Source organism: Hyla sarda, chromosome 7, assembly GCF_029499605.1.
Source record: "Hyla sarda isolate aHylSar1 chromosome 7, aHylSar1.hap1, whole genome shotgun sequence".
NCBI lineage: Eukaryota > Metazoa > Chordata > Amphibia > Anura > Hylidae > Hyla > Hyla sarda.
Window position 1 is genome coordinate 165793348 of NC_079195.1, and position 15732 is coordinate 165809079.

The window sequence follows — 15732 nt, forward strand, 5'->3', positions numbered from 1 at the left end:
GCTCCGTCCCCAAGGGGTTAAATGGGAGCACACTTGGGACGACTGACGTGGAAAAGGACTTGGGGCTTGGTCTTAGTTAACAGTAAATTTAGCTGTAGTGACCAGTGTCGGGCAGCTGCTGCCAAGGTAAATAAAATCATGGGGTGCATCAATAGGGGCATAGATACCCACGACAAGGAAATAACTCTACCGCTGTACAAATCACTAGTCAGACCACACATAGAATACTGTGTACAGTACTGGGCACCAGTGTAAAAGAAAGATATAGTGGAGCTGGAGAGGGTTCAAAGACGGGCAACCAGAGTAATACGGGAGGACTACAGTACCCAGAAAGATTATCAGAATTAGGGTTGTTTAGTTTAGAAAAAGAAGGCTTAGGGGAGACCTAATAGCTATGTATAAATATATGAGGGGACAGTAAAGAGATCTCTCCCATGATCTATTTATACCCAGGACTGTATCTATAACAAGGGGGCATCCTCTACGTCTAGAGGAAAGAAGGTTTCTACACCACCACAGACGGGTGTTCTTTACTGTAAGAGCAGTGAGACTGTGGAATACTCTCCCGGAGGAGGTGGTCATGGTTAACTCTGTAAGAGAGTTCAAAAAGGGGCTGGATGCATTTTTGGAGAGTAATAACATCGCTGGTTATGTATACTAGATTTATAGGGTCAGAACGTTGATTGAGGGATTTATTCTGATTGCCATATTTGGAGTCGGGAAGGAATTTTTACCTCTAGTATGAGGGTTTTTGCCTTCCTCTGGATCAACTCAGTAGGGGCTCATTAGGGTTATAGGCTGAACTTGATGGGTTCTGGTCTTTTTTCAACCTTATGAACTATGTTACTATGTAAATGTAATTCCTAATAAATATATCAAAGAGAATAGGTACTGCAGTAGTAAAAATAACCTAATCATAGTATATTATGTACCAATAATAACCACCCCCATTTTCTGTCACTGAACTAATTACTTACACACTTACATACATTATCGAACAGTCCAAGCATTCTAATTTTATGTATCAACCTTTTATGCAGTACAGTATCAAATGCATTGTAAAAATCATGATACTGTTTATGACAGCCAGTGACTTGGGTTCCAGTCTTGATCGTATCTCCTCATAAAAGCTGATCAAACTTAACTGTTTAACTAACCTTGTCAGGAAAAGGTTGCTCCAGTTGGTTGACATCAAGAGGTGATATGAGGGGTACTTTGTCATCATCCAAGCCTTGTTCATTGTCAAGTTTCTCTGTCAAGCTAGTTCCAATTTGTACCATGGTCCCAGGTACAGCTACAATAAAAAGAAATGATATGCCATTACAAGGACAACTTTTGTAATCGCTAAAAAATAGGAAGAAATACCTTTTGTTGGTGTTTACATCTTGCCATATAAAAAATGAATTAAAAAAATTATATTTTATATATATATATATATATATATATATATATATATATATACACACACACACACTGTTACAGACGTGGACAAAATTGTTGGTACCCTTTTGTTAAAGACAGAAAAACCCACAATGCTCCCTGAAATAACTTGAAACTAACAAAAGTAATAATGAATAAAAATTTATAATTATCTGAAGAAAGTCAAAATTTGCTTTTGAATTGTGGTTCAACAGAATAATTTTGAAAAACAAAATAATGAAACAGTCCTGGACAAAAATGATGGTACCCATAAATGGGCACTGTCAGATACAAAAACTTTTGGTTTTGCAATTGCTTTCATTTGAAAATTTTCAGTGTTTCATACTGAAAACACCAGTCAAATAACTGCCCCCCCCCCCCCCTGCCTGCTTGGAAACATACTAGTCCTGCTGTGTCCATGCGTCTTTACCTATGTCATGGACACGCTTCCTTGATTGACAGCTATAAGTGCAGGGCTCACAGCTGAAGGAAAAATTCTCCCACTGTCAGCTTATGTCCTGCTACTGTCAATGAGGACAAGCTGGGAGTTGTAGTTTTGCTAATGCTAGGGGAGATGTGAGCAGACAGCATACTGAGGGAGGGGGCGGAGACCTGCACAGTGAGGCCACGCCCACACCCTTCGAGAGGAATTCAGACTAGTGAGCTAAAGTAAAAGTGTAATAAAAAAAATAAAGGTGCTAGACACATAAATAATAGATGTACATGGTCAGGATTAAGTACTGAGTGATATATTTAAAAAAAAATTAGTTGGATCTGACAGGTACGCATTAACTTAATATTTTGTTTCTTTTGAGGCAATTTCTGTAACTCTCAATAAGCCTTCTACACTTGTCTGCAGATCTCTTGGCCCACTCCTCATAAGCAAACTGTTCCATCTTGCTCAGGTTTAAAGGGTACCTTCTCCAGACTGAATGTGTCAGCTCCTTCCACAGATGTTCAACAGGGTTCAGATCAGAGCTGATGGAAGGCCACTTTGGAATATGCTCTTAGCTATTCTTGGGTGTTTTTAGCTGTGACTTTTGGGAACATTATACTGTTGGGGGACCCATGACCTGTGACTGAGACCAAGCTTCCAGACACTGGGCAGTACATTTTGCTCCAGAATGCCTTAATTGTCTTGAGATTTCTTGAGAGTTGTGGGATTCACAGAAGAACATTGGGTTAGCCCACCACTCTGCCACATGATACAAATTAAAAACTACTACAGCTAGTATATCCATCTACACTTCCCATAGCCACCACAGTGCAACCAATGCAGATGCCTGGCTGTTTGAGAGAGGGAGCTACCATTAAACTAAAGTAACCAATGGCTTACGGCTGAGCATTGTTTTTTCTTTTCTTTATTTGGCTCTGATCAAAGCCACAACATGGTGTTCCCTTCAAGGGGTACTCCGCTATTAGATATCTTATGATGTCTGATCATGGGGGGCCCGCCGCTGGGGTCCCCACAATCCCACCTACATAACGGAGCTAAGCTTTCTCTGAGGCTGATGACGGGCAGTGCAAGGGACTGGGCATCGTGACGTCATGGCCCGCCCTCTCATGACATCATGCTCCGCCCCCTCAATACAAATCTATGGGAGGGGCGTGACGCCCCTTCCATAGATTTGCTTTGACGGGGCGGAAGTGACGTCACAAAGCCCCCGTTCCCTGCACCACCCGTCATCAGCATCGGAGAAAACTTAGCTCCAGGCTGCTGAGGTACTGGGCTGCTGCAGGGGGGGGGGGGGGGTCGCTGGGGTCCCCAGCGGCGGGCACCCAGCGATAAAACATCTTATCCCCTATCCTATGGGGATAAGATTTCTAGGGTGGAGTACCCATTTAATAAACAAGCTAAGGAACAATTAAAGAAGAACTAAACCATTGATAAGGATCAACTGATCAACTAATTTCTCATTATCAAAGCAGTTAAAAATGGGCATTGTGCTACTTGTTCAATTGATGCTCTGCCATGCATTATCTAGACAGCCTTAATTTCCAAAGGGACAATAAATTAACAGCAGCAAACCATCTGCCTATGCTTGTGGTAGGAATTACCAAGATGGACATTAAACTGCTTTATCACTTGATACCCTCCGAAAGCAGAAATTGAAAGATACTGGATAGACTTCTTAAAGGGGTACTTCGGTGGATTTTTATTTATTTTTTTAATCAACTGATGCCAGAAAGTTAAACAGCTTTGTAAATAACTTTTTATTTTTATTTTAAATAGTTTTATTATTTTAGGAAAAAGGTGAACATAACATATACAGTTCGAAAAGTATAATTACATCGAACCAACCGTATAACAGGGAACATAACAGTAAACAATGATATTATCCTCAGAGAGCACTAGAGCAGTGCCACTAGGTACAAGGAGGAAAAAAAAAGTGAATACATCTTCGAGGATCAAGGAGAATCAAGAGACATAGACATTTAAGTCAGTCAGAGTCAGTAATGGCTCTATGCATATATAGGTGGCATAATGAGTTACTCTGGATGTGCAGTGGACTAATTTTCACAGGCATGGCCCCTCGGAGGAGAGAGAGAGAAGAAAGAGAAGGAAAAAAAAAAAAAAAACAGAACGGAAAAGGAGAAGAAGAGGAAAGCACAGATGGTAGATGGGAGAGAGTCGCATGGTTAGATAGGGGGAACGTAGTGCGGGCGAGAGAGAGCAAATGTGCGCTCCAATTCACAGGTGTGGTTTACATAGTGAAGGATTTCGGCCAGGGTTGGGGGAAAGGGCGTCTTCCATTTACGGGTAATGAACAATTTAGTAGACATACATAGGTGCGCTAACACAGTTCTGACAGAGTAAGGGTAGTCCTCTAAGTCTAATAAGAGAAGTGCAGTGGTAGGGGGAACGCTGATCGGGAGGCCTAACATTCTAGATAGAACCAGCTCAATGCCCCTCCAAACAGGTTTTATGGATGGGCAGTCCCAGAGAACATGCATTATTGTACCCACCTCCCCACATCCTCTCCAGCACTGGGCGGAGCAAGTAGGATCAATTTTATGTAGCGTGTAGGGGGTGTAGTACCATCTATGGATACTTTTAAGGACGGCTTCTTGATGGGTCACATTCCTGAATATAGAGGTAAGCTGTTGAAAGGCTGAGCGCCATTGATCAGAAGCAATAGTGCATTTCAGGTCCCGTTCCCATTTGAGCATATAAGGAAAGTCAGCTATGGTTAGTTTATCACTAAGTAAATCATAGAAGAATGAGATGCCTCTACATGACCCTCTCTGTGAACCCAGGAAACTGAGTAATCTTGCCGGTAGCTTCATACAGTCTAGCAGACCAGTCGCTAGCAGGCTCCTAATTTGAAGCCCCTTATAGAAGTCGCTTTGTGGAACATTAAACCTATCTTTGATCGTCGGGAAATGTACTGTGTTGTGGTCATCTAGGAGGTCTCTGACAGTGTGAATACCCTATGCCTTCCAAGAAGACAGGTCTAGGTCAGGTATGGCGAAAGGTGTTCAATGGGAACGACAGATGTGGGGCAAGTGGTGCGGTTCGGAAAGGATTTTATGCTAGTTCTCCAAATATTATCCGAGGTCGTGATCGCTGTCAAAGGGGTGCGGAGTAATGTCTTACGCGACAGTGGAGCTAACATCCTAGATTGTAGAGAGCATTCTTGACTATATGATTGTTCCAAAGACACCCACAACTTTTCCTGATTACCCGACCACCAATGTTGCATTTGGTCTAAAATCGCGGCCCGATAGTAGTCTGCAACGTCTGGCCTTCCCAGTCCCCCCGCTTGTCTATAGAGGGTCATAACCCTCCTGGAAACCCTAGGGCAGCCCGACGCCCATATGAAACTGTCGAGGAGTTTGTTAACAGAATCAAAGAAGGAAGGGGGGATCCTAATGGGAAGTGTGCGAAAAAGGTATAGTAGTTTGGGGAGCAGTAGCATTTTAAATGTAGCTAGTCTGCCAAGCCAGGACAACATTTGCGTTTTATAGTGTGCGATGGAAGACTCTAGGGAGGGTAGCATCGGGGGGAAATTAGCCTGAAAGAGGGAGGTGGAGGGGGAAGTAAGGTGGATGCCCAAATATGAGATAGTGTGCCGTTGCCAGTCGAGGGGGAACAGAGGGCGTAGGACTGTAAGGAGAGCCGGGGGGACACTGATGAGGAGGGCCTGGGATTTGGAAACGTTTAGTTTATAGTAGAAGACAGAGCCAAAGAGGGTTAAAGTCTGAAAGAGGGCTGTCAGGGAAGTAGTCGGGTCCGTCAAGGTCAGAATTATGTCATCAGCGAATAACGCCAGCTTATGTTCCCTATTTCCAATACGGACTCCTGTTATGTCAGGTTGGGAGAGTATAGCATGGGCTAGAGGTTCGATCGTCAAAAGGAAAACCAGTGGCGACAGTGGACAGCCCTGAATCGGTCAGAGCGGGCTCCGTTGGTAAATACACTGGCAACAGGGTTGGAGTATAATGCCTGGATAGCCGTCAGTATGGGTCCGCCAAAGCCAAAGGCTCTTAACGCGCAAATGTATATTGCCAGTTAATCCTGTCGAATGCCTTTTCAGCGTCGAGGGTAAGGAATACAGTCGGGAGCTGGTGTAGTTCACAATGTTGCAGAATTGAGATCATCCTTCTAGTGTTGTCCGGAGCCTGACGTCCCCTAACAAACCCCACCTGGTCTCTACCTATCAAAGAAGGTAAGTAGTAACTTAAGCGCGTGGCTAATATTTTGGCATAAAGTTTAACGTCGGCGTTCAGCAGTGAAATAGGACGGTAGTTAGAGGTCAAGTCTGTCGATTTACCTGGTTTGGGGATAGTCGTAATCAGAGCGTCTAACATGTCAGAGGGAAGAGTACCAGCCGTCATAGCGTCATTGAATACAGGTAAGAGATGGGGCAGTAAGATAGGGAGAAAACATTTGCAATATTCGTTCGGGAGACCATCAGGACCTGGAGCTTTGCCAGAGGGCAGGGATCGTACGGGGTCTGTAATTTCCTGTGCTTGAATGGGTGTGTTGAGAAGCGAGAGTGCGTCTGGAGAGAGTGTAGGAAGTGTGAGGGAGGAGAGAAAGGAATCAATGGAAGTCTGGGAGGGCTGGGGGCACTGAGGGTCATCCTTGAGGTTATAGAGGGACTCATAATAATCCCTGAAGGCATTGGCAATCTGTCGAGGTGAGAGCATGGGGGCTTGGGTTTTGGGATGTTTAATCAGAGGAATTCGTTGTTTGTAAAAAGCGGGTTTCAATTTTCTAGCTAAGAGAGAGCCGGGTTTATTATCATGCAGGTAGAAAGACAGTTTTGAGCGTTTGAGGGTTTTCTCATAGTCGCGCAACAACAGCGTTCTGAGGTGTAAACGCTCAGTGCGTAGATGTAAGTCAGAATCAGCAGAATATTGGGATTTCTGGATGGCCTCCAAAGCAGCTATTTTATTAAGGGATTCTTGCAATGCCAGAGTCCGTTGTTTTTTCAACGCAGCCCCCATTTGAATGAAAGAGCCTCTAATCACAGCCTTATGTGCCATCCAGATTGTCAGGGTCCCTACGTCAGGGGTATTATTTAGTAGGAAATAATCCGTTAGGGAAGTCGACAGTCGCTCAGAGTGGGAGGTATGTGCAATCAGGTGGGTGTTCACTCTCCACACAAAGTCAGCGTTTTGACAAGTCTCCTTTGACAATAATGGAGACCGACGCATGGTCCGACCATGTAATTTGGCCGATGCATGAAGAGGCCACCCGTTCAATGAGACTTCGATCGACCAGAATTAGATCAATCCTAGAATATGTACGAAATCTTGCCGAACAATGGGTGTAGTCTCGTTCGGACGCATGCTGCAGCCGCTAGATGTCAAACAAATCATTGTCTGCAAGCAATCCCGATAAGGAAAAGGATCGCCTCGTCTCAGGGGAGGAGCAGTCAAGCAAGGGCGAGGCAACCGTATTAAAATCCCCGCAGACGACTAAAGCACCCCTACGTACCGTATCTACCTTACGCATAAGCCGACGTAAAAGTTGTATAGTATAGTCAACATTGTCAAACGTGCTCACAATTATAATATAACGACTAAAAGGGTCAACTATTTGTGTGTGAATGGTCGTCGTTATCTTGTTGCCAAAGGCAATCATTACCCCCCTCTTCTTCTTCTGAAAAGATGATGCAACAATTGTGGGGAATCTCCTGTGGCGCAAGACAGGAGCGTTTTTGGAGGAGAAATGAGTCTCCTGTATACAAACAATATCAGCAGAGCTGCGCTCTATCTCACGCCACATGAAGCTCCGTTTCTGTGGACTGTTAAGTCCGTTCACATTCATGGAAAATAGCTTAACGCCCATGATAGTCAGGGGTCTTTAAAAGAATTAGGAAGAAGGGATTAGAGAGGAGGAGAAAGAGGAAAAGGGAGAAGAGAGGATGAGGAGAATAGTCAGATGAGGGGCCTACCTTGTCACCTGTCGATGTGAGCCTGTGTCGGTTAACGTGTTGGTCTTTGATTGGGTGAGACCTGAAATCCAACAAGTATAACATACATCAATACAAGAGAAATGGGAATTAAACGGACAGGGACCAGTAATAATGAGGGGTAAGACACAAATCAAGGACAAAAAATAAAAAGGGACTAGGAAAAATGAGCAAGGTGTTAAAGGAGAAATTACACCACAGACGGGGTCGTGGAAAAGGAAAGAGCAAAGTGCGAGTCACAACGTGGAGTAGCAGAGTCACTCAAGGCAACAAAAAAAAAAAAATCTAACTAGGAGATGAATCAGGACAGTCCCGCGCCAGGTATAGTGTAGATCAAGTGAGTCCGGGGGGGTCTCTAGGAGAGCGATGGACAGGTGAATCAGGGGGGTCATTAGGGCATAAACCCCATTTTCTCAAAGTCTCAAGTCCATCGTCCACCGTGGTCATGACATGCATCTTGTTCTGGCGCAGAATCAGCAGCTTCGTCGGGAACCCCCAACGGTAGGGCACCCCCAGTCTGCGCAGCTCTCTTGTCAGGGGGTTTAAGGCACGTCTTGCCTGTAGGGTTGCAGCTGAGAGGTCGACATACAATTGAATCCCTTCATAGGGTGCTGGGAGGGAGATTCGCTTCCTGGAGTATTGCAGTAGCAAGTCCTTAGTCTTAAAGAAGGTGAAGCGGGCAAGGACATCCCGGGGCAAGTCATCAGGAAGCGTTTTAGGTTTGGCTACTCTGTGCGCCCGGTCAATGCTGTATTCAAAGAGATGGAGATCCGGCAAAATATGTCTAGTCAGATCTTCAACATACTTGGCAAGTTGGGAATTCGGAATAGATTCTGGAATGCCCCTAAGTTTAACGTTGTTTCTCCGATTTCGGTCTTCTGTGTCGACCAGCTTTTCCTTCACCGCGGTAACAGCTTCATCCAGAGCGTTGTGGGCGTTCACTAGCTCGTTGTGCGCCTTAGTAAAGGACACCATTTTGGTTTCTGCATGCGCTACTTTATGCTCCAAAGCTGAGATGGAGGATCTAATAGGGATCAGTAGTGTAGAGAAATCTTTATGGAGGGATGAGCGGAGAAGCAGGAGCATATCCTTTAAGGTATTTTGAGAGACAGCCTTGTCGGTAGTTTGATAGAGGGCAAACATGTCCCTGTGTTGTGCGGCGTCCCGGAGGCTGCCATCAGCTGTAAGGCCCCACTCTCCCCCCTCATCAGAGTCGAGCCGGGGCTTCTGCTTCACAGGGCTTATGTGTGGGGATGGGGAGTGGAGAGCTGGCAGGCCCTCATCAATCCCAGGGGTATTAGGAGTCCCCATCAGTGGCAGTGGCAAGGTATCATCTGCTTCTTCCCCCGTCGCCATGTTGGAATGCAGCGACGGGCCTGGGGAGTCCCATGATTTCGGGAGAATGCTGGAAGAGGGGGCCCTAGAGAGTGGGACAGTGTCTCCTACCTCGGCAATGGAGGGTGCAGATTTCCTCTGAGGTTGCGGGAGGAAGGATCTGCGTGTGGTAGCGCCATCTCCCGAGGTAGCTGCAGCAGGAAGACCCGCGCCATCTTGGGCGCCACGAGCTCCGGCTCTCCCCGGCGTGAAAAACCGACTTAGGGACCGAGATTCCTCCTGCTTGTTAGCCCGCTTCCTGCCCGCAGTCGCCATAGTGGACGGTGAGTCCTCTAAGTAGTTTTAGGAGTCGCTGGCAGGATCAATAGCCCGTGTTACGAGTGACTGCTGCGGAGCTGCGAAGTTAAGCGGCCATCTCCGTGCACGGCCAGGCCACGCTCCCGCTTTGTAAATTACTTTTACTAAAAAATCTTAATCCTTCTAGTACTTATTAGTGGCTGTATACTACATAAGAAATTCTTTTTTTTCTTCTTCTTCTTCTTCTGTGTCACGACCACAGTGCTCTCTGCTGACACCTCTGTCCATATCAGGAACTGTCCAGAGCAGGAGAAAATCCCCATAGCAAACAAATGCTTCTCTGGACAGTTCCTAAAATGGACAGAGGTGTCAGCAGAGAGCACTGTGGTCAGACAGAAAAAAATCTCAAAATAAAAGAACTTCCTCTGTAGTATACAGCCGCTAAGTAGTACTGGAAGGATTAAGAAGCTTTAATAGAAGTACACTGCTCAAAAAAATAAAGGGAACACTTAAACAACACAATGTAACTCCAAGTCAATCACACTTCTGTGAAATCGCACTGTCCACTCAGGAGGCAACACTGATTGACAATCAATTTCACATGCTGTTGTGCAAATGGGACAGACAACAGGTGGAAATTATATGCAATTAGCAAGACACCCCCAGTAAAGGAGTGGTTCTGCAGGTGGTGACCACAGACCTCTTCTCAGTTCCTATGCTTCCTGGCTGATTTTCTGGTCACTTTTGAATGCTGGCGGTGCTTTCAGTCTAGGGGTAGCATGATGCGGAGTCTACAACCCACACAAGTGGCTCAGGTAGTGCAGCTTATCCAGTATGGCACATCAATGCGAGCCATGGCAAGAAGGTTTGCTGTGTCTGTCAGCGTAGTGTCCAGAGCATGGAGGCGCTACCAGAAGACAGGCCAGTACATCAGGAGACATGGAGGAGGCCGTAGGAGGGCAACAACCGTGCAGCAGGACCGCTACCTTCGCCTTTGTGCAAGGAGGAGCAGGAGGAGCACTGCCAGAACCCTCCAATGACCTCCAGCAGGCCACAAATGTGCATGTATCCACTCAAACGATCAGAAACAGACTCCATGAGGGTGGTATGAGGACTCGACATCCACAGGTGGGGGTTGTGCTTACTGCCCAACACCATGCAGGACGTTTGGCATTTGCCAGAGAACACCAAGATGGGCAAATTCGCCACTGGTGTCCTGTGCTCTTCATAGATGAAAGCAGGTTCACAATGGTCTGTGAGGACATCCCTCAGGAGACCATCCGCCACCTCATCAGGAGCATGTCCTGGCATTGTAGGGAGGTCGTACAGGCATGTGGAGGCCACACATATTACTGAGCCTCATTTTGACTTGTTTTAAGGACATTCTATCAAAGTTGGATCAGCCTGTAGTGTGGTTTTCCACTTTGATTTTGAGTGTGACTCCACATCCAGAGCTCCATGGGTTGACAGATTTGATTTCCATTGATAATTTGTGTGTGATATTGTTGTCAGCACATTCAACTATGTAAAGATGAAAGTATTTCATATTATTAGTTCATTCATTCAGATCTAGGATGTGTTATCTTAGTGTTCCCTTTATTTTTTTGAGCAGTGTAATTTACAAATCTGTTTAACTTTCTGGCACCAGTTGGTTTATGGACTGTTGCCCTAAGGCTGATGTCACAAATGGTATTTTTTGGAAAATTGCCACTGCAGTTTTTAATGCAGTTTTTCATTCCTTTACAAGGCCAGACTCGCCATCGGACACTCCGGGCATTCGCCTGGTGGGCCAGCCATCTGTGGGGGCCATTCATCTACCCTCAGTGCCAGACTTACTTTTTATTATTTTAATTAAAAAAAAATGTGTCTCTAGCTACGCTCTGTCTGCGAGGCCCCTTTTCTGTTCTCACTGAAGGGGGCCTCGGTGGGCCCCAAAATACAGTGAGCCTGGGTAGGAACACTGCAACTTTCTGTCTGGCAACAGTGCTCTCTGTTGACATCTCTGCTTGTCTCGGGAACTGCACAGAGTAGAAAAGGTTTGCTATGGGGATTTGCTTCTAAACTGTGCGGTTCCCGAGACACATGTCATCAGAGAGCACTTAGACAGAAAAGAACAACTTAACTTCAGCAGATCATAAGTACTGAACGAATTAAGATTTTTTAATAGAAGTAATTTAAAAATCGGTTTAACTTTCTGGAGCCAGTTGATATATATATATATATATATATATATATAAAAAATATGTCTCCATTCTGGCTTTATACTGAGGGTCTAAGTGTGTGGCTATCCAGTACTCAACTCTTTCCTTATAGCACACAATATGCCGGTCACTGTGCAAGCCAGAAAGCATACAGCTCTCCATTTATGCCTGCTTTTCATAGGCCCCTGCATGTGCCTCCATCCCATACTTCCAAAGTTGGTCATCATGGTCCTCTTGGTCACCATTATCATGATCACCTTGTGTAGGTTCTTTGTCCCCTATCCCTTCGACAGATTCCCTCATCCATCACCTCCTCAAGAAGAACATCCATACTGCTGCCAGCTAGAAGTAAACCTTCCTCCACCCATTCTTTTTAAATCATCACCATGAGCATTTTGCTCCAGTAGGAATATCTGTTGTCCTTGGTGACAAATTGTGTTGCCTCTTTAAAAGGCCTGAGCTTGCACCATTATTAAAACTTCCTATGCCTTAGTTAAAACTGGCTCCAAAAACTGTATTGGGTAGTCTGCCACCACTTTATGCTGCTGGTACAGTTGGTCCAACATGTGTAGTATTCAGTTCAACCGTGTTGGAATGTCGCAAATGAAGCAGTGTTAAGGAAGACTATTTTGGCACTGTAGGTTTAAGAGGGCATGTTTAAAAGTATCTGAATAGCTAAATCAAACACAAACTTTCTTTCACATAACCAGAACTTCACTGAGACCGCCACAATTTTTCAAGCTACGTTTGATGGCAAAGTTTTAGCACATGTGCCATACAGGTAGAATGAGTAATGTCACCTAGAAACAGGGCCACAGTTTCTGTACCGTAATCGGACACCCCTGTAGAGATTTAGCTCCGATTGCCCTTTTCTTTGGTAAAAGGGATGTATTTCACTTCAATAACTAGGCAGACAACTGTATCTTCTTAAAATCTGGCTCCTGGTCAGGTTTATTGGAACAATTGCAGGGCAACATAAACCCCAGTTCACACAAAAACAAAAATAAAAGTTCTGTGTTACCAGAGAGCCACTGCTCTCACTCAGGGAGTCCACAATTGTGTGTCCATCACAGCCCTTGCTGTGCCCGCCTGGCAATGAACATGGTCTCTTCCCCTCTAACAGCCACTTCTGTCCAAGGGAGAGCCCATACTATTCTGTTTCTTTTCCTTATAAACACACTTTCCCTTTCTGCTGGTCTCATTGATTAGGCCCCAGGTGGAGGTTTCTCCCAGATCATCTAGGGAAATACACCCTTTCCCTGCCATAATGTCACATCACCTTTCCCAATCTTAGATTATAAGCAGAGAGCCAGTGTGAAACCTTCTGTTGCTGACAGAGCAGAAACTCTTCTGTTGTGTGGTTTTCCCCACCCAGGCATAGTAGATGTAATAAAGTGTGGCATCGTTTAACATTGCACCCATGAAAAGTGAGGAGGAGGAGGGCAAGCTGCACTCTTCCCTGTGGGAGACTGCAAGATGTCCATGGAGGAGGATAGCCGGCAGGTGTCAGAAGTTGAACCGGATAAGTGCACCCATGGAGGTGTCACTATTTCCTGGACTGTGGGGGAGTCTACTATTGCAGTATATTGACCCAATGGTCCGTGAAAGACATTTATTGAATCTGGCCATAGCTACTACTAGCTAAGATACTAGCTAAGTATCTACCATGGCATGCACTGTGCTGCCCACTGACAACAGCGTGGTGTGGCTCATCCTCTTCGCCACATGCTGTGCAAAGCGGGAATAGCTTTATTGGCAAAATAATGGGAACTAGGTATGGGACACCTGGGCTGGACATACCTCATTAGTTGATTAAAGGCTGTGGCGTCAACAAGATGGTACAGTAGTGCCTGCAACACCAGCAACTTGGCCAGGTGTGAATAAAGCCGCATTAAAGTGGTATTCTGGGCAAAAACCTTTTATCCCCTATCCATAGGATAGGAGATAAGATGTCTGATCGCGGGGGACCCGCCGCTGGGACCCCCCCACGATCTACCTGCAGCACTCGCATTCTATGCGGGAGCTGCGTCTCCAGTCTCGGAAACCTCCGGGTTTCCGGGACTGGGGAGTGAAGGCCATCACGCCCCCTCCCATAGACATGAATGGACGGGGCATCCGGAGGTTTCCAAAACTGAAGACGCAACTCCCGCATGCCACTCCCTGCGGGTGCTGCTGGAAGATCGCGGGGGTCCCAGCGGCGGGCCCTCCGTGATCAGACATCTCATCCTCTATCCTTTGTATAGGGGATAAAATGTTTTTGCCCGGAATATCCCTTTAAAACAAGCCTGTGGATTAGGCTTGGCAGCCAGAAAGAGGAGAGGGATTTGGATGAGCAGCACCAGCAGGGGCAAGGCTTTCTTTACATGTATTTGAATCTCTCTGTAAAGTCCCACGTGGCCTTGTGATGCTACTCCATGTGCCTACATAGAGACAAACTTTCAATACACATACACGGTCCATGACTTACTTTATGTTTGCAAAGATGGCACATTGCCACATTTTCTGCATCTGAAAAGGTAGAAAAGAATTTCCAAACTGCAGAATACCAGACAGGTACACCCCCACCTGACTGTGCCTCTACTCTGGAAGGATTTTCTTGGGCCTACCTTCTCAGCTGATCAGGCCTACATCCGACAGGTGTTCTGGCCCTACCTCAGCTCAACTCATCTTCACTGACAGTACCACAACTTTCCTGCTCTAAACACGCCTCCTCCTCAGCTGTTTCCCACATCCTGTCCAACACTAAATGGTCATTATCAAACTCCTCCTCAGTGTTTCTGCCACCACTCTCTTAGCATGAACTTTTGCTGTGCAACCATGGGCTCCTTGCTGCCTCCCGCCCCCCCCCCCCAGGACATCCACCATGATGCCTTACAATGTCACCACACCTACCACCACCAGTCCCACTAGTGCTATGTTTTGCCACTGCTTCCATCATCACCACCTCTGCAACAAATTCCAAATGTTGACAGTCCTCCCGCAACTCCCACAACAGACGGGGTTCTTTACTGTAAGAGCAGTGAAACTGTGGAATTCTCTCCCGGAGGAGGAGGTCATGGTTAACTCTATAAAAGAGTTCAAAAGTGGCTTGGATGCATTTTTGGAGAATAATAACATCGCTTGTTATCTCTACTAGATTTATAGGGACAGAACGTTGATCCAGGGATTTGTTCTGACTGCCATATTGGAGTCGGGAAGGAATTTTTACCTCTAATATGAGGGTTTTTTGCCTTCCTCTGGATCAACTCAGTAGGGACTCATTAGGGATATAGGTTGAACTTGATGGACTCTGGTCTTTTTTCAACCTTATGACCTATGTAAATCCTCTTCATGGATAATGCGATCCTTCTGCGAGGAGGGGAAAGCAAAGACAGAGATGATGGAACAGACCATCTAGGAAGGACATTTTCACCACACTATGTAACTGTAGCTGATGAGGAATCCTTAGGCTCAATGTCATATGGTCAAACTTTTCTTCTTCCTGAGATGAACAAGAACAAGTCAACCAGTCCAAGAGCTGTTTTATTCCCCTGAAACCACAAAACCCCTGAAACACAGTGACAACTTTTCTTTGCTGCTGCTACTACTACTACCAACACCAGGTTGCCACTGCCATCTGTACTGGACCTAGCCAAATGGGTGGGCTTTACACAGCTGCTACTGCCACCAACATGCTTACTGGCAGCGGACATGGCAGGGGTTTATTCTCCTTTTTATTCTACCCCTTTCTAACATTCCTGTAAGATATTTTTTATTTCTTGAAAAAGATATGAAGGTTGATGTTATGTTTTTGGGGTGATTTGGCACTCACCAAGTTGTCAAGAAGCGGAGAAACTGCAAGCTAACTTTTACTCTCAATGGTTTTAATTCAAATTTATGTTAAACAAAGGAAGAAATAAACTCGGAAAATATAGGCAACTTGGCCTAAAATGGATATTCCATGTTCACTATAAACACATTTATTGCGTATTTATGTTAAACAAAGGTAGAAACACTATGGGCCAGATTTATCAAACTGTGTGAGAGCTCTGGTAAAGTGAAAGCTGATTTGTGAT

General features: G+C 45.4%; 1 protein-coding gene across 1 annotated transcript in view; it reads right to left on the bottom strand.

The window, feature by feature from the left end:
* CALY (calcyon neuron specific vesicular protein) overlaps positions 1-15732 on the bottom strand; it is a 98665-nt gene that overhangs the window by 58002 nt on the left and 24931 nt on the right. Inside the window, exon 2 of the mRNA XM_056531218.1 lies at positions 1158-1294. Within this exon, the coding sequence (XP_056387193.1) occupies positions 1158-1294 (137 nt within the window). The remainder of the gene's footprint in view (positions 1-1157; positions 1295-15732) is intronic.